The sequence below is a fragment of the Oncorhynchus nerka genome, linkage group LG7 (genome assembly GCF_034236695.1).
Source record: "Oncorhynchus nerka isolate Pitt River linkage group LG7, Oner_Uvic_2.0, whole genome shotgun sequence".
NCBI lineage: Eukaryota > Metazoa > Chordata > Actinopteri > Salmoniformes > Salmonidae > Oncorhynchus > Oncorhynchus nerka.
Genome location: NC_088402.1, coordinates 84,259,835 through 84,280,648, shown reverse-complemented (window position 1 = coordinate 84,280,648; position 20,814 = coordinate 84,259,835). Strand labels below are relative to the sequence as shown.

Sequence of the window (20,814 nt, the reverse complement as noted above, 5' to 3'; positions counted from 1 at the left end):
GGAATTTATGTAATTGCACTGTCTGTCTGTCTGTCTGTCTGTCTTTAGTGAGTCCATAAACGAGAAAACATCGAGTCCAGCCTCCAAATGTTGTCAGCCAATACGAAGCGCAGAGCAGACGAGCCTTCATAACCCAACCCCTAATTACTTATAAACTACACAGCACCAATCATGTGACGGTATTGTACTTCTACTACTACTACTACTACGGTAGATCGTAGCACCCGCCCTATGGATTGGCATTGCGATGAGAAACTCGTCTCAAGGGCTAATCCACAACGCTATTGACTATTGACATCATCTCACCAACGGATCATTTTTCACTTACTTCAGGTGAAAGGACTAACATTCTCTCGATACATAAAGGTTGGTGCATAAACTATACCGTGTAAAGTGTTTCACATAGGAAGCGATGACAGAAAGGAATTGGTGCGTGCGCCCCGTTGCGCGCTCCCTCCCGCAGCACACTGCACAATAACATGTTTACGTCGATTGGACGCATGGTGCGACATGCTTTCTGCATACAGCGCAAACAGCTGGGGGAAAACTGCTACAATAAATAGGCTGATGACGATATACGCTCATATTATGTATAGCATAGGCACGTATTTTCACAGTGGATATGCACACCAAAGGGGCACTGTTTTGGATATATTTTAGTTGCATAAATTGCATAAATTATTGGATGAAACTAAAAACCTTGTTCACAGAGAGGGAATGAGAGAGACCGTTACATGTTATCAATGTGGTTACAATGTAAATCTCGTTGAAATTGCCTACACCGTAGTTGTCGATTTTTTAAAACATTTGATCTGCTACGTACTTTTAAATGTTTTTTTATTTCATCCACACACTGTACAGTATGACAGTAGTTAAATGCTCCCAGTCCGATCTTCTCAAACTGTGTCTAGCATAGTGAGTCAACGCTTTTTCATGTTCAGGTTATTCTCCGTCAAATCAATGAAAACTGAGGGGGCGCACAACTAGTTTATGAATTCAAGCATCCACGTGTTTTACAATGTAATACACGTACGTTTTTATAACGATCTAAATCCCTGGAAGATAATCAATGCCAAGAAAATCTCTTCGATTTTACAAACTATTTTTTCCTACATCTTACCAAGGAAAATCCCAAGCGAATATTACTTGGAAGATAAAATACACCATGTGAATCCTTACTTCTCATGTCCCTTAATCTTATTGAAGGAATCACATGATAATAAAATGACCTGAAATATGTGGTTAAGCCTATTACTTGAAGCCGATGACGGGTTTGGTCGACAGCAGCTGTTGCCTGCCTTGTAGCCCATAGGAATTAGTCTTACTTTTACAGTATTACTGAATGATAAATATCTAGACGAAAAACTTTGATAATTGCAGTCGGTCATCTATTTTCGACATTGGTTTATGACGGTAAATCGAAGTGAATTGGAAACGCACTCTTGAAATTCCTCTTTCACACGTGATGCCCCAGAGCTACTATACATTTAAAGTGAAATAAAATAACGAATGGCATTCATTGGCTAGGCCACTTCTTTATCCAAAACGGTTATAGGAGTAGGTAGTTACAATAGATTCGTGCTGACCATGAGTTACATATTGACAGTTATTCTCCTTCTCCAGAAGTTGAGTGGCAGTACTTGCATGCCCAAACTGAAGGTTTCAAGAATGCAATTTAACCCCCTGCAAGCCAAGATGGTATTTACTGTTTAAACCCTCAGGCAGGCTCGTGCTGTGGTGCAGGGGGCAGTGTTATAGAACAGTTTTAACCTCTTGACTCGAGTTATTTAGAGTTATTTATTATCTTCTCTCTCTCTCTTACTCTCTTTCTCTCTCTCTCTCTCTCTCTTTTTCTCTCTATCTCTTTCTCTCTCTCTCTCTCTCTCTCTGTTTCTCTCTCTCTCTCTCTTTTTCTCTCTATCTCTTTTTCTCTCTCTCTCTCTCTCTCTCTGTTTTTCTCTCTCTCTTTTTCTCTCTCTCTCTTTTTCTCTCTCTCTCTCTCTTTTCTCTCTCTCTCTCTCTCTCTCTTACACTCTTTCTCACTCTCTCTCTCTCCCCTCTCTCTTACTCTCTCTCTTACTCGCTCTCCCTTTTTATCTCTCTAAACTCTCTCTCTCTCTCTTACACACTCTCGCTCTCTTACCCTCTCTCTCTTACTCTCTCTCTCTTACTCTCTCTCCATCTCTTTCTCTCTCTCTTTCTCTCTCTTACTCTCTCACTCTCTCTCTCTCCCCTCTCTCTTACGCTCTCTCTTACTCTCTCTCCCTTTTTATCTCTCTTACTCTCTCTCTCTCTCTTACACACTCTCGCTCTCTTACCCTCTCTCTCTTACTCTCTCTCTCTTACTCTCTCTCCATGTCTTTCTCTCTCTCTTTCTCTCTCTTACTCTCTCTCGCTTTCTCTCTCTTACTCTCTCTCTCTTTCTCTCTCTTACTCTCACTCCCTCTCTTACTCTCTTACTCTCTCAATTCAATTCAAGGGGCTTTATTGGCATGGGAAACATATATTAACATTGCCAAAGCAAGTGAGGTAGATAATATACAAAAGTGAAAAAAACAATAAAAATGAACAGTAGACACTCACAGAAGTTTACACTCACAGAAGTTACAAAATAATAAAGACATTACAAATGTCATATTATGTGTGTATGTATATATATATATATATATATACCGTGTTGTAACAATCTACAAATGTGCAATGTACATCTCTCTCTCATTTCTCTCTCTCTCTCTTATTCTCTCTCTTACTCTCTCTCCCTCTCTTATTCTCTTTCCCTCTCATACTCTCTTTCATTATTTTCTCTATTGCCATGCCATTTTGCAAACATGATGGACATCTATTTCTGTTTTCTAGGGAGAAGAGGAGAAACTGAGTCATACACTCATAACTTCTAGCAATCAAGTGGAGCTAGCAGAGCTGTGACTCAGGTGACTGGCTCAGGTCAGGAATGGTGGATAACTTGCCGGTAGGAGAGGAGACCTTCCTGTATTACGCCAGCTTTCCTGCAGAACATCACGAATCGGACATGGTGATAGACACAGGTGTCTACCAGGCGGTGCCCTCCCCGTTCTCAGAGGACGACCTGAGTGACTCGTCCAGCCCTTGCTCCTGCTCCAGCCCTGAGTCCCAGGTGCTGGGTTCCAGCTATGGCAGCAGCTCCAGTGGAGAGAGCCAGGATGGTCTCCTCGACTTCCTGCTCTCCCAGGCCACCCTTGGAAGTGGAGTTACTCCCACTCTATCTCCCTCAGCACCACCCATCCTCCCCAGGGGTCTAGCATGGGAGTCGAAGACGGACCGCCTGTTTCAGCCAACCAAAGAGGAGTGCTTTGAGTTCCCTGTGTTCCCAGTGGACCTGGAGGATCATGTGGGGCTGCTGTTTCAGCCCACCCTAGAGGAGATAGAGGAGTTCCTGGAGGAGAATATGGAGGTGGTAACGTTGAAGAAGGAGGCTAGTGAGGGAGGGATGTTGGATGTAGACAGTCAGGTGACAGGGTTAGAACCTGGGCTAGAGCAGTCAGTACCTGTTGCCAGGGCTACTGTCCCCACCACAGTGACCAAATACACAGCAACATCCACAATAACACATTCCAACAGTTGTAGTGGGATTAAACAGGAGGAACCTGCTGAAACACCAGCCTCAGGGGAGGGGTCTGGCTTGACGCCTGTCATCTTGCAGATTCAACCAATCCAGATTAAGCAAGAGCCCAGCCCAGGTGTGATACCAACACCAGTACCACCGCAGTCCACCCTGCCCTCCTCAGACATAAAAATCGCCCAGCTCCTGGTCAACATCCAGGGCCAGACGTTTGCCCTGGTGCCCCAGCTGGTGTCTCCAGCTAATCTCAATGGTACGTCTTCCAAATTTGTGCGCATCGCGCCCGTACCCATCGCCGCCAAGCCCCTGGGTCTCAGGGAGGGTGGACTTGCAGGTGGCCAGGCTGCAGGGATCCTGGTGGGAGGACAGAAGTTCCAGAAGAGCTCGGTTACGGACCTTATAAAAATGCATAAGTGCACTTTCCCTGGCTGTGCCAAGATGTACACCAAGAGCAGCCACCTGAAGGCCCACCTGAGGAGGCACACGGGGGAAAAGCCCTTCGCCTGCACCTGGCCTGGCTGTGGATGGAGGTGAGTAGGTTCAAGACACTGTGTAGGTCGTGTTAGAGCCAGACTTCACGGGTGGAGCTCATAGGTCTACTAAATGTGTGGTTATTCATGTGACTACATACACGGCAGTGACAGTCAGTGAGTGCAACAGGGGATGTTTAGCTGTGATGGTCCAACAATGTATGACAATTTAGCGATACCAGTCCATGTTTTAGTTGGAGAAGCCACAGAGTATACAACTATCTCTGTTGACTGTGGTTGGATTATCTGAGATGCGTTGATTCCTTCCAGAGGTTAACAGGGTTATCAACTTCCTTCGCTGGCTGATATTATCACAGAGAGATCCGAAGCCATTCAAAGCCAATCCCACCAGCTGCTCTGCAAAACACAGATATTCATTTTATGAGAAAAATATAATTCATTTTCCAAGTTGTGCGTCAGCTCAATTAGACGTGATGGAGAACTAAAATGATTTGTGTCCCTCATAATGAATGCTCTCCTCCCCTCTCATGCTCTCTCGTTGGCTCCATATCTCTGTGTTTTCTTCTATTGCAGAGTTTGAGATTAGATAAGGCCTTTGAAGTGTGGGCAGACTTTGCCCCCTCTAGCTGCCTCTCTGTTTGCTCTCCATCTGCACTCAGTTACACTCTTGCAGAATCAAGTTCAAAGTTTTGGTAGCAGCACTAACTTTATGGCATAATGAATGACTTTACGGCATACTAATTTGATTATTATCCATGATATATTAGTGTGCCAAAGGAGTTTGTTTCTCTGTTTCCACTTACTCAGCAAGCATAAAGCATAGATTTGTCTCATATGAATCATTTCCCATCTCCCTGACCTCTCCATCCAATGTGGTTGCACAACTAAACATAAAAAGCTCCGTGTGCCCGTGGGAACAGCTGGTGAGAAGGTCTCGAGTCCGATAAGATTGGCAGTGCTCAGCAGTCCTGTGGTCTTATCACAGTAACCTGGGTTAGCCCCAACACATGACTGCCCCGGGCATGTGGTATCCCCCCTCGCCATCCCACAGGGCACAGTGTGGCCTTCAGAAACTGCTCTCTGTCTGAGGGACCCTCACTCCTCCTCCCTCCTCTGCCTCCACCTCCTCCTCTCATCCTTGTCAGGAAATGGAAGTGAGCTTGGGAAATATGCACCTCCAGCCATCTGTCATTTGAGTGCCTTGTGTTGTAACAAAATATTTTTTTTTGACATTCCTCTGATTCTCATCATGCCCATAAAAACCAAATGACACATTTACTGTACAGCTGGCATTCCTCTGGCATCTCCATTCTCCTCACACACGTAATGCATACCCACATGTACACAATACATACACAATGCATACCCACATGCATGTATACAGGCAAGTGTAGGTAGACACAAACACATTCAAACTGGGTAAGGACTTAAATGTGAAAATTGATATGGGTTTTCTAGTGGACTGTAGATTTGAACACAAGCAGTTTACTGTGAAAACACCATGATGTTCTGAAATAAGGGTATGTCTTGTTTTTGAACAAGATATAATGATATTCCTTAGTGTCCATTCTTCGAACTGGGAACTTCAAGTGCTTTATGATTGCTGTTTACTGTATTCTGTAATAGTAGCTTCATGAATGTCCAAAGAGCTGGATCGTTGTGTGGAATAGGAAGCTCTTATGCAGTAACACTGTCGCTACCTGTTGACTGACATTAGTTACAGTAACACTGTCCTTCCCTATTGACTGACATTAGTTACAGTAACACTGTCCTTCCCTATTGACTGACATTAGTTACAGTAACACTGTCCTTCCCTGTTGACTGACATTAGTTACAGTAACACTGTCCTTCCCTATTGACTGACATTAGTTACAGTAACACTGTCCTTCCCTATTGACTGACATTAGTTACAGTAACACTGTCGCTACCTGTTGACTGACATTAGTTACAGTAACACTGTCCTTCCCTATTGACTGACATTAGTTACAGTAACACTGTCCTTCCCTATTGACTGACATTAGTTACAGTAACACTGTCCTTCCCTATTGACTGACATTAGTTACAGTAACACTATTGACTCATTTTCAGTAACCTGTCCTTCCCTATTGACTGACATTAGTTACAGTAACACTGTCCTTCCTGTTGACTGACATTAGTTACAGTAACACTGTTCTTCCCTATTGACTGACATTAGTTACAGTAACACTGTCCTTCCTGTTGACTATTAACACTGTCCTTCCTACTGACTGACATTAGTTACAGTAACACTGTCCTTCCTGTTGACTGTAGTTACAGTAACACTGTCCTTCCCTATTGACTGACATTAGTTACAGTAACACTGTCCTGTCCTTCCCTATTGACTGACATTAGTTACAGTAACACTGTCCTTCCCTATTGACTGACATTAGTTACAGTAACACTGTCCTTCCCTATTGACTGACATTAGTTACAGTAACACTGTCCTTCCCTATTGACTGACATTAGTTACAGTAACACTGTCCTTCCCTATTGACTGACATTAGTTACAGTAACACTGTCCTTCCCTATTGACTGACATTAGTTACAGTAACACTGTCCTTCCCTGTTGACTGACATTAGTTACAGTAACACTGTCCTTCCCTATTGACTGACATTAGTTACAGTAACACTGTCCTCCCTATTGACTGACATTAGTTACAGTAACACTGTCCTTCCCTATTGACTGACATTAGTTACAGTAACACTGTGACTGACTTCCCTGTCCTTCCTTGACTGACATTAGTTACAGTAACACTGTCCTTCCCTGTTGACTGACATTAGTTACAGTAACACTGTCCTTCCCTATTGACTGACATTAGTTACAGTAACACTGTCACTTCCTGTTGACTGACATTAGTTACAGTAACACTGTCCTTCCCTATTGACTGACATTAGTTACAGTAACACTGTCCTCCCTATTGACTGACATTAGTTACAGTAACACTGTCCTTCCCTATTGACTGACATTAGTTACAGTAACACTGTCCTTCCCTATTGACTGACATTAGTTACAGTAACACTGTCCTTCCCTATTGACTGACATTAGTTACAGTAACACTGTCCTTCCCTATTGACTGACATTAGTTACAGTAACACTGTCCTTCCCTATTGACTGACATTAGTTACAGTAACACTGTCCTTCCCTATTGACTGACATTAGTTACAGTAACACTGTCCTTCCCTATTGACTGACATTAGTTACAGTAACACTGTCCTTCCCCTATTGACTGACATTGAGTTACAGTAACACTGTCCTTCCCTATTGACTGACATTAGTTACAGTAACACTGTTCATTAGTTCCCTGTCCTTCCCTATTGACTGACATTAGTTACAGTAACACTGTCCTTCCCTATTGACTGACATTAGTTACAGTAACACTGTCCTTCCCTATTGACTGACATTAGTTACAGTAACACTGTCCTTCCCTATTGACTGACATTAGTTACAGTAACACTGTCCTTCCCTATTGACTGACATTAGTTACAGTAACACTGTCCTTCCCTATTGACTGACATTAGTTACAGTAACACTGTCCTTCCCTATTGACTGACATTAGTTACAGTAACACTGTCCTTCCCTATTGACTGACATTAGTTACAGTAACACTATCCTTCCCTGTTGACTGACATTAGTTACAGTAACACTGTCCTTCCCTATTGACTGACATTAGTTACAGTAACACTGTCATTCCCCATTGACTGACATTAGTTACAGTAACACTGTCCTTCCCTGTTGACTGACATTAGTTACAGTAACACTGTCCTTCCCTGTTGACTGACATTAGTTACAGTAACACTGTCCTCCCTATTGACTGACATTATTTACAGTAACACTGTCCTTCCCTGTTGACTGACATTAGTTACAGTAACACTGTCCTTCCCTATTGACTGACATTAGTTACAGTAACACTGTCGCTACCTGTTGACTGACATTAGTTACAGTAACACTGTCCTTCCCTGTTGACTGACATTAGTTACAGTAACACTGTCCTTCCCTATTGACTGACATTAGTTACAGTAACACTGTCATTCCCTGTTGACTGACTTTAGTTACAGTAACACTGTCCTTCCCTATTGACTGACATTAGTTACAGTAACACTGTTCTTCCCTATTGACTGACATTAGTTACAGTAACACTGTCCTTCCCTATTGACTAACATTAGTTACAGTAACACTGTCCTTCGCTATTGACTGACATTAGTTACAGTAACACTGTCCTTCCCTATTGACTGACATTAGTTACAGTAACACTGTCCTTCCTATTGACTGACTTTAGTTACAGTAACACTGATTCCCTATTGACTGACATTAGTTACAGTAACACTGTCCTTCCCTATTGACTGACATTAGTTACAGTAACACTGTCCTTCCCTATTGACTACTGTCCTTCCCTATTGACTAACATTAGTTACAGTAACACTGTCCTTCGCTATTGACTGACATTAGTTACAGTAACACTGTCCTTCCCTATTGACTGACATTAGTTACAGTAACACTGTCCTTCCCTGTTGACTGACATTAGTTACAGTAACACTGTCCTTCCCTATTGACTGCCATTAGTTACAGTAACACTGTCCTTCCCTATTGACTGACATTAGTTACAGTAACACTGTCCTTCCCTATTGACTGACATTAGTTACAGTAACACTGTCCTTCCCTGTTGACTGACATTAGTTTATTTATTTAAATCCCAGGCCACGGTCCCCGCAGGAGGCCTTTTGGTAGGCCGTCATTGTAAATAAGAATTTGTACTTAACTGACTTGCCTACTTAAATAAAGGTTAAATTAATTAATTTAAAAAATATATTTAGACTTACATGAGTTACATGAGTTACACTGTCCTTTCCTGTTGACTTACATCTATCTGTAAGTGATCATTCATTAGTGTTGTTGTACATTATGTGTACAGGAAAGAGTTTAGGATACATTTAGTTCTTGTAATTCACTACAGTAAGTCCCACCGCCCCTTCTTTTGGTCCTTGCCAGCGTCTTGTCAGTGATTACCGTATGCTTCAGGGCTGAGTTCAGGAACAAGCTCAAACAGAGCCAGAGTGTAGCCTAACTAAGCTGTGGAGGCTGTAGCTGGGGCATCAAGGTTCCCTCCACACACCTGGGCATCCCACCCTGCCCAACAATGGTTTCACAAACAGCCTTACCCAGGCTCTCATAAGCCTAACCTCCGTCATCCCCTAACTGCTGCGTATAACACAGTGCCATATAACAGCCATATAACAAGGCCTAACAGTGCCATATAACAGCCATATAACATAGCCTAACAGTGCCATATAACAGCCATATAACATAGCCTAACAGTGCCATATAACAGCCATATAACATAGCCTAACAGTGCCATATAACAGCCATATAACAGCCATATAACAAGGCGTAACAGTTTCATTTAACAGCCATATAACATAGTCTAACAGTGCCATATAACAGCCATATAACATAGCCTAACATTGCCATATAACAGCCATATAACAAGGCCTAACAGTTTCATTTAACAGCCATATAACAAGGCCTAACAGTTTCATTTAACAGCCATATAACATAGCCTAACAGTGCCATATAACAGCCATATAACATAGCCTAACAGTGCCATATAACATAGCCTAACAGTGCCATATAACAGCCATATAACAGCCATATAACAAGGCCTAACAGTTTCATTTAACAGCCATATAACATAGTCTAACAGTGCCATATAACAGCCATATAACATAGCCTAACATTGCCATATAACAGCCATATAACAAGGCCTAACAGTTTCATTTAACAGCCATATAACAAGGCCTAACAGTTTCATTTAACAGCCATATAACATAGCCTAACAGTGCCATATAGCAGCCCTATAACAAGGCCTAACAGTGCCATATAACAGCCATATAACAGCCATATAACAAGGCCTAACAGTTTCATTTAACAGCCATATAACATAGTCTAACAGTGCCATATAACAGCCATATAACAAGGCCTAACAGTTTCATTTAACAGCCATATAACAAGGCCTAACAGTTTCATTTAACAGCCATATAACATAGCCTAACAGTGCCATATAGCAGCCATATAACAAGGCCTAACAGTACCATATAACAGCCATATAACATAGCCTAACAGTGCCATATAACAGGCATATAACATAGCCTAACAGTTTCATTTAACAGCCATATAACATAGCCTAACAGTTTCATTTAACAGCCATATAACAAGGCCTAACAGTTTCATTTAACAGCCATATAACAAGGCCTAACAGTTTCATTTAACAGCCATATAACAAGGCCTAACAGTTTCATATAACAGCCATATAACAAGGCCTAACAGTTTCATTTAACAGCCATATAACATAGCCTAACAGTGCCATATAACATAGCCTAACAGTGCCATATAACAGCCATATAACATAGCCTAACAGTGCCATATAACAGCCATATAACAGCCATATAACATAGCCTAACAGTTTCATATAACAGCCATATAACAAGGCCTAACAGTGCCATATAACAGCCATATAACATAGCCTAACAGTTTCATTTAACAGCCATATAACAAGGCCTAACAGTGCCATATAACATAGCCTAACCGTTTCATTTAACAGCCATATAACATAGCCTAACAGTTTCATTTAACAGCCATATAACATAGCCTAACAGTTTCATTTAACAGCCATATAACATAGCCTAACAGTTTCATTTAACAGCCATATAACATAGCCTAACAGTGCCATATAACAGCCATATAACATAGCCTAACAGTGCCATATAACAGCCATATAACATAGCCTAACAGTTTCATTTAACAGCCATATAACATAGCCTAACAGTTTCATTTAACAGCCATATAACATAGCCTAACAGTTTCATTTAACAGCCATATAACATAGCCTAACAGTGCCATATAAGAGCCATATAACATAGCCTAACAGTGCCATATAACAGCCATATAACAAGGCCTAACAGTTGCATTTAACAGCCATATAACAAGGCCTAACAGTTTCATATAACAGCCATATAACATAGCCTAACAGTGCCATATAACAGCCATATAACATAGCCTAACAGTGCCATATAACAGCCATATAACATGGCCTAACAGTTGCATTTAACAGCCATATAACATGGCCTAACAGTTGCATTTAACAGCCATATAACAAGGCCTAACAGTTTCATTTAACAGCCATATAACAAGGCCTAACAGTTTCATTTAACAGCCATATAACAAGGCCTAACAGTTTCATTTTACAGCCATATAACAAGGCCTAACAGTTTCATTTAACAGCCATATAACAAGGCCTAACAGTTTCATATAACAGCCATATAACATTGTCTAACAATTTTATACAGGGAAATACTTCATATCAACTTCCAGGGAGAGATAGTAGTAGTGTGTCAGGATGTTAACATAGCAGAGACAATTAGTTCAGTTAATCTTGTATTGCTTATTGGCTTAGACAAGGACAGGGTGAGGCTGTTTCAGTCAGAGATGAACTGTAGCCATCTTGTTTCAACATGAAAGAGTTATATCACAGTTTCAGCTTGGGGGTATAGCGAGTGCTGACACATCATGTATAGTACGGCACAGCTTTGGTTTCAGAAGTGGTGGGGGGGGCATTTAAAAAATAAATATATAATGTTTATAAAAACTCCAAACAGCCTTCCCGACCGCTTGGAGACATCCCTATGGTCCTAAAGCATACCGTTGCCTCGTTTTGTATCCCATTTCAATGATAAAACATTCCAATGATCACATTCCAATGATAAATGCAATTTCAGAATGTAGGGGGGACATGCCCCCCCCTGTCCCCAGTGAAAATTGCACCCCTGGAATGGAAGTAGCATAGTATGTAACACAGATTGAATAGAGTCCTACATGTCTTGCAAATATATTTTCTTTCTTATTTTTGGGGAGGGGTTTCTCTCATAAAAATGTTTAAGATACGATTTGAGAATCTTAAAAAGGTTTTGTTATGTAAAGTATTTTTACGCTTTGTGGTTTGAATTAATTGTTGTTGATGTACCTGCCTATCATTAACGCATCAACATTCCTTCTGCTGTATATAGAAATTATCTTCTCATCACCGAGGGAGTTTTTACAATGTACTCCTTCAAACCAAAAAATTACTATTTATACTCAAACGTTCATGTTGAACTACTGATAATTTCGCTACACCCAATAACATCGGCTTATTATGTGTATGTGACCAATAAAATGTGATTTGCTGTGATTTTGAGTCATGCCATTCTAAGATACTGGCAACATGTTATAGCACACTGTCAGCTTGGGGCTGTAACGAGTGCTGTGTAGTACTGATGTAGAATACTATGTAATATTACAATAGAGGTAGATGAGGTTTCCTAATGTCTGAGTAACATCCCCAGAACCAGTTCCTTTTAAATACAGTGGCAGAATCGTTTTTTTTTTCTTTCACTTCTGGCCATACAGGAAAATCCTCTGTTGATAATGAGGCCTAGTAATACTTAACCATTTCACTACCATGTTATGCATGTGTAGCACCTGTTGTCCCATGTGTGTACTGCATGTGTGTACTGCATGTGTGTACTGCATGTGTGTACTGCATGTGTGTACTGCATGTGTGTACTGCATGTGTGTACTGCATGTGTGTATGTGTGTACTGCATGTGCGTATTGCATGTGCGTACTGCATGTGTGTACTGCATGTGTGTACTGCATGTGTGAGTGCATGATGAAAGGCCATGCTACCATGCAGGGATTCTATCCATTCATCTCAATAGCACAGTTGCTTCATGATTTATGATGAGTGTGTATGGAATGAATGTTTCAAGATGACTTTACATGACTTTAATCAATGTGTTACCATTGGGAATGAACACCTCAGTAATGAGTTAACCCTTCAGTTCTGACTGGACACCTTACCAACAGAAAGCTACCCAGGAATCAGAGTGAAGACCAGAAATAGATATGTTGGACATTACTGTGCACATGTGTTAAAATCAAATATGGGTAGAGATATAATATGGATAGAGTGTACTGGTGTAGTCAGACAGAGAGAGGGGGCATTTTACCTCAGGGTGTTATGGGAAACCGTGGCTCTGATATAGGTTGTCTGATGTGCTCTGGGTCTGTCTGTCTCAGGTTCTCGAGGTCAGACGAACTCTCCAGACACCGGCGCTCTCACTCTGGAGTGAAGCCTTATCAGTGTCCCATCTGCGAGAAGAAGTTTGCCCGCAGCGATCATCTGTCCAAACACATCAAAGTCCACCGCTTTCCAAGAAACAGCAGGACAGTGCGATCCACAAACTGAGCACATTGACCTCCAGGTCCTGCTAGGCTGAGGCCACGCCACAGGACACATGGAGAGACAGAGAGAGAATGTTTGTGAGAGAGAGAGTGAATGAATGTGGGAGATTGCTAATAGCAGAGGGGACAATGGGACGGAATTAATGTAGGAGATTGCTAATAGCAGAGGGGACAGTGGGACAGATAGAATGAATGTGGGAGATTGCTAATAGCAGAGGGGACAGTGGGACAGACAGAATTAATGTGGGAGATTGCTAATAGCAGAGGGGACAGTGGGACGGAATTAATGTAGGAGATTGCTAATAGCAGAGGGGACAGTGGGACAGACAGAATGAATGTGGGAGATTGCTAATAGCAGAGGGGACAGTGGGACAGACAGAATTAATGTGGGAGATTGCTAATAGCAGAGGGGACAGTGGGACAGACAGAATGAATGTGGGAGATTGCTAATAGCAGAGGGGACAGTGGGACAGACACAATTAATGTAGGAGATTGCTAATAGCAGAGGGGACAGTGGAACAGACAAAATGAATGTGGGAGATTGCTAATAGCAGAGGGGACAGTGGGACAGGCAGAATGAACTTTCAAACAAAAGTTAAGGGAGAGAGTGTTTGAATGTTTTGTTTGTTTTTGTGTGTGTGTGTGTGTGTGTGACGCACGTTGGTGGTACTGTGATAATTTATTGAGTAATGCAGAGACTCAAAAGAGAAAACATTTTGAAAAAACAAGAACTGTTACATAACATGACATCTTCACTGGTGCATGATGGGAAGTTCAGTGCTTTAGCGGGATTTACACTTAAAGCAATGTTCCCGCGTTCGCGGATACTGCATTCACAGTAAACACTGCATATGCCGGCTCAATCGGAAATTACTTTTAAATTGCAATGTCGCTATAGCGCTGAACTTCAGCAGCACAGATTGAATCGAGTCCTAAGTTTCTTGTAAATAGCTTTTCTTAATTTTTGTAGGGTTTTTTTTTTCATAAAAATGTTTAAGATACGATTTGAGAATATAAAAGAGGTTTTGTTATGCAAAGTATTTTTACACTTTGAGGTTTGAATTAATTGTTGTTGATGTACCTGCCTATCATTAACGCATCAACATTCCTTCTGCTGTATATAGAAATGATCTTCTCAACACCGAGGGAGTTTTTACTATGTACCTCTTCAAACCCAAAAATGACAGGTTGTATTCAAACGTTCATGTTGAACTACTGATCATGATCAGAATCATGCCATTATAAGCTACCGGCAACATGTGGAGGCTGTCTCCTATTTTCAGTACAGGAGCAATATGACGACTCGTGCCTGGTAAAGGCTGGATCAGCTAACAGTGAACAGCCAACTGCAATACAACGAGGTGCAGCAAAAAAATATTTGATATTTTATGGTGTGTTGTTTATATGTGAACCGACTGGCTTTCTGATCACTATTGAAGAACTTTTCCTTTTGTATATTTGTATACATTAGCTGGAGGAGCTGTTATTGTCATTTTCTTTCATTTTGTGTTATGTCATTGGCGCTTAAAGCTGGCCTTCTCTGGGGCCAATATGTCAACTGAGTAGGCCTACGTAGTATCTGTTTGAATATAATGATAACACTTAACCCGTTGGTGACTGTATTAAATCTTCATAGCACATAAGCATTGAATGCCTAGCCTGCCATGTTGTATACACCGTGTGGATGTCAGTGACAGTCAATCAATGTACAGTTGCAAACAGTGCTGGTAGGAGCTACAGTATGAAGGACTCAAACCATACACTTCAATGTCAGTCTAATCAATGCTTTCAGTAAAATAGTTGAACTATATTTTTTAGGGATTCTTGAAAAACTGCAGCTACAGTAGCTTGAGGTAAGTCTCCTCGATATCAACACAATCGTCTGCCTCGTGTCATCAATGCATGTTGATGAAGCACCCTACAGTGTTTCAGAAGTGACCTCTGTTTCAAACTGGAACCCCCAAAAGCCTTTTTAGCAGACACACAGCAGTGCCAACCTAGCCAAGCTTCCTGGGCTATTACATTTCATCTGGAGGAGCTGGAATTGCATGGTGCTATATTCGGGCGGCAGGGAGCCTAGTGGTTAGAGCATTGGACTAGTAACCGGAAGGTTGCAAGATCAAATCCCTGAGCTGACAAGGTAAAAATCTGTTGTTCTGCCCCTGAACAACCCACTGTTCCTAGGCCGTCGTTGAAAATAAGAATTGGTTCTTAACTGACTTGCCTAGTTAAATAAAAATAAATGTAGTTACCTCCTCTGGAACATGTGAAGAAGTAAATGGTGGTAGAAATCTTAGCCTCCATACACAAGTTCTACAGTCACCTTCCTGATCTACAGATGACATCACAGGAAGACACACGATTGGTTTAGTGAAATACAGTACTCAAATACTGTAAGGTTTAGGAATGTTTTTATTTTCATAATGCTTTCTTTTCCCTGTACGAAACTGCACTGTCTATGATGGCCATGTCCTTTCTGTGTTAACGTCTGAACCTGAGGGGTCTAGAGAGGGCAGTAAAACTTATACTGTAGCAATGCATTCCTTCAATCCCATTTTAAATGTTTTTAAAAACAGGTTATTTTAACCCATGAATGTATGTAAATACTGCAACTACACCTAAAAGGAACGGAAATATTATTGTAATTATTTCTGTGATTGCGTACAATTCTAGTGCATGTGTATATAATGACAATTCATTATATGTTGTTATAAATATTATATACTATTATAAATATTATATATTTTTCTTTGTTCTACATACGATGCATTTACAAATTAAACAAATCCAAAAGATGGAGTGATTATGTTTGGGGTCTTCTTTGCCTATCACATTTGGTCAAGTTAGGGCTTTGTTGTCCAGACAATCAGTGGCCATTCATACAAGATCCATTGTTGTCATTTCATCTCTACATGACCGCCTGCTCTCTTTCACTATCACTGCTACCCTTTATCATTAGCATTAATCATGTTACACCACTACCAACAGGGGACAAACAGCCAAACAACACAATATGCTCCTATTGCATTATGGCCATGCGTGTCTCCAGTGGACCATTTGGTTACTCAAACAAGAGTATGTTTTTCCAGTTTGTTTGATTTCCCTGCTCATGAGTTGGTTGGAAAACATTTTTTAAAGCGAGACATGAAAAACTTTACTAAGTTGGAAAACTTGCAGAATGCCAGGGTAAGATGTATACCATATGGTTAGCACTCATAGGGCACTCCCTTGTTTTCTCCTCTCGTGCTCTCTCCTTGTCTCTATGTACGTTAAACTACTTCTTTAATGGGAGCAGCATTGGTCTCACTGCTGGCACGCTTGGCTGGACGGGTCTCACTGCAGCTACGCTTGGCTGGACGGGTCTCACTGTTGGCACGCTTGGCTGGACGGGTCTCACTGCTGCCAAGCTTAACTGGATGGGTCTCACTGCTGCCACGCTTGGCTGGACGGGTCTCACTGCTGCCACGCTTGGCTGGACGGGTCTCACTGCTGCCACGCTTGACTGGACAGGTCTCACTGTTGGCACGCTTCGCTGGACGGGTCTCACTGCTGCCACGCTTGGCTGGACGGGTCTCACTGCCACCACGCTTGACTGGACGGGTCTCAATGCAGCCACACTTGGCTGGAAGGGTCTCACTGATGACACGTTTGGCTGGATGGCAGCCACACATTTGCTGAGTCATCCTGTAAAAGCAGAGAGCGCAGACCTGACTACATTATGTTATATAGAACAGACCTGACTACATAATGTTATATATAACAGACCTGACTACATGATGTTATATAGAACAGACCTGACTACATGATGTTATATACAACAGACCTGACTACATGATGTTATATAGAACATACCTGACTACATGATGTTATATAGAACAGACCTGACTACATGATGTTATATAGAACAGACCTGACTACATGATGTTATATATATAACAGACCTGACTACATTATGTTATATATATATCAGACCTGACTACATGATGTTATATACAACAGACCTGACTACATGATGTTATATGGAACAGACCTGACTACATGATGTTATATATATATATCAGACCTGACTACATGATGTTATATAGAACAGACCTGACTACATGATGTTATATACAACAGACCTGACTACATGATGTTATATATAACAGACCTGACTACATGATGTTATATATAACAGACCTGACTACATTATGTTATATATAACAGACCTGACTACATGATGTTATATAGAACAGACCTGACTACATGATGTTATATAGAACAGACCTGACTACATGATGTTATATAGAACAGACCTGACTACATGATGTTTTATATAACAGACCTGACTACATGATGTTATATACAACAGACCTGACTACATGATGTTATATATATAACAGACCTGACTACATGATGTTATATATAACAGACCTGACTACATGATGTTATATAGAACAGACCTGACTACATGATGTTATATATATAACAGACCTGACTACATGATGTTATATAGAACATACCTGACTACATGATGTTATATAGAACAGACCTGACTCCGTTATGTTATATAGAACAGACCTGACTACATGATGTTATATATATAACAGACCTGACTACATGATGTTATATATATATCAGACCTGACTACATGATGTTATATAGAACAGACCTGACTACATGATGTTATATAGAACAGACCTGACTACGTTATGTTATATAGAACAGACCTGACTACATTATGTTATATATATAACAGACCTGACTACATGATGTTATATATATATCAGACCTGACTACATGATGTTATATAGAACAGACCTGACTACATGATGTTATATAGAACAGACCTGACTACATGATGTTATATAGAACAGACCTGACTACATGATGTTTTATAGAACATACCTGACTACATGATGTTATATATATAACAGACCTGACTACATGATGTTATATATATATCAGACCTGACTACATGATGTTATATATAACAGACCTGACTACATGATGTTATATAGAACAGACCTGACTACATGATGTTATATATATATCAGACCTGACTACATGATGTTTTATAGAACAGACCTGACTACATGATGTTATATAGAACAGACCTGACTACATGATGTTATATAGAACAGACCTGACTACATGATGTTTTATAGAACAGACCTGACTACATGGTGTTTTATAGAACAGACCTGACTACATGATGTTATATAGAACAGACCTGACTACATGGTGTTTTATAGAACAGACCTGACTACATGATGTTTTATAGAACATACCTGACTACATGATGTGCTATAGAACAGACCTGACTACATGGTGTTTTATAGAACAGACCTGACTACATGATGTTATATATAACAGACCTGACTACATGATGTTATATAGAACAGACCTGACTACATGGTGTTTTATAGAACATACCTGACTACATGATGTGATATAGAACAGACCTGACTACATGGTGTTATATAGAACAGACCTGACTACATGATGTTTTATAGAACAGACCTGACTACATGATGTTTTATAAAACATACCTGACTACATGATGTGATATAGAACAGACCTGACTACATGATGTTTTATAGAACAGACCTGACTACATGATGTTATATATATATATATCAGACCTAACTACATGATGTTATATATATATCAGACCTGACTACATGATGTTATATATAACAGACCTGACTACATGATGTTATATATATATCAGACCTGACTACATGATGTTATATATAACAGACCTGACTACATGATGTTATATAGAACAGACCTGACTACATGGTGTTTTATAGAACAGACCTGACTACATGATGTTTTATACAACAGACCTGACTACATGATGTTATATATATATAACAGACCTGACTACATGATGTTATATATATATATAACATACCTGACTACATGATGTTATATATAACAGACCTGACTACACGATGTTATATATATATATCAGACCTGACTACATGATGTTTTATACAACAGACCTGACTACATGATGTTATATATATATAACAGGCCTGACTACATGATGTTATATAGAACAGACCTGACTACATGATGTTATATAGAACAGACCTGACTACATGATGTTATATAGAACAGACCTGACTACATTATGTTATATAGAACAGACCTGACTACATCCCATTGATGTATGAACCACTATGTTTTTGAGGCCTTCTGGGATGCAGTAGGACTTTATTCCAGACATCGGTTCGGGGCCATTCTGGTTCCAGGCCTGTTATCTTCAGCCTTTTTCCTGTGTTCAGGCTATGCAAATGTTTTTTTGTTCTGCTTGATGTTCAGACACCACTGTGTTGAGGCACAGGAAACCTTTACATCAATGACAATGACAATATACACAGCTGTTATTTCTCTCATGTCATTTGTATTTAGTTGTGTGTCAGATTCTTCATACCCAGTCTGGAGTGTATATGTATTAGTCTCATTGGTCTTCTGTAGCTCAGGTGGTAGAGCATAGTGCTGCTAATGCCAGGTGAGTGGGTTTGATTCATGCGACCACCCGTACGTAAAATGTACACATGCATGATTGTAAGTCGCTTTGGATAAAAGTGTCTGCTGAATGACATGTGTTATTTGATACATGTACAGTATATCACAAAAGTGAGTACACCCCTCACATTTTTGTAAATATTTGAGTATATCTTTTCATGTGACAACACTGAAGAAATGACACTTTGCTACAATGTAAAGTAGTGAGTGTACAGCTTGTATAACAGTGTAAATTTGCTGTCCCCTCAAAATAACTCAACACACAGCCATTAATGTCTAAACCGCTGGCAACAAAAGTGAGTACACCCCTAAGTGAAAATGTCCAAATTTGGCCCAATTAGCCATTTTCCCTCCCCGGTGTCATGTGACTCGTTAGTGTTACAAGGTCTCAGGTGTGAATGGGGAGCAGGTGTATTAAATTTGGTGTCATCGCTCTCACACTCCCTCCTACTGACTGGTCACTGGAAGTTCAACATGGCACCTCATGGCAAAGAACTCTCTGAGGATCTGAAAAAAAGAATTGTTGCTCTACATAAAGATGGCCTGGGCTATAAGAAGATTGCCAAGACCCTGAAACTGAGCTGCAGCACGGTGGCCAAGAACATACAGCGGTTTAACTGGACAGGTTCCACTCAGAACAGGCCTCGCCATGGTCGACCAAAGAAGTTGAGTGCACGTGTTCAACGTCATATCCAGAGGTTGTCTTTGGGAAATAGTCGTATGAGTGCTGCCAGCATTGCTGCAGAGGTTGAAGGGGTGGGGGGTCAGCCTGTCAGTGCTCAGACCATACGCCGTACACTGCATCAAATTGGTCTGCATGGCTGTCATCCCAGAAGGAAGCCTCTTCTAAAAAATGATGCACAAGAAAGCCCGCAAACAGTTTGCTGAAGACAAGCAGACTAAGGACATGGA

General features: G+C 40.7%; 1 protein-coding gene across 1 annotated transcript; it reads left to right on the top strand.

Moving 5' to 3' along the window:
- The first annotated feature begins 202 nt into the window (after positions 1-202).
- On the top strand, positions 203-16,182 carry LOC115122295 (Krueppel-like factor 15). The gene is made up of 3 exons (XM_029651504.1): positions 203-366; positions 2,857-4,128; positions 13,219-16,182. Exons 2-3 carry the CDS (start codon positions 2,951-2,953, stop codon positions 13,385-13,387), a joined length of 1,347 nt encoding a protein of 448 aa, XP_029507364.1. The 5' UTR covers positions 203-366; positions 2,857-2,950; the 3' UTR covers positions 13,388-16,182.
- Positions 16,183-20,814: the final 4,632 nt, after the last annotated feature.

What these genes read in the sequence shown, in the direction of transcription:
- LOC115122295 (XM_029651504.1), top strand. Translation starts at nt 2,951, where the DNA reads ATGGTGGATAACTTGCCGGTAGGAGAGGAGACCTTCCTGTATTACGCC. An exon ending in TGGCCTGGCTGTGGATGGAG is followed by an intron (nt 4,129 to 13,218) that starts GTGAGTAGGTTC and finishes TGTCTGTCTCAG; the next exon opens with GTTCTCGAGGTCAGACGAAC.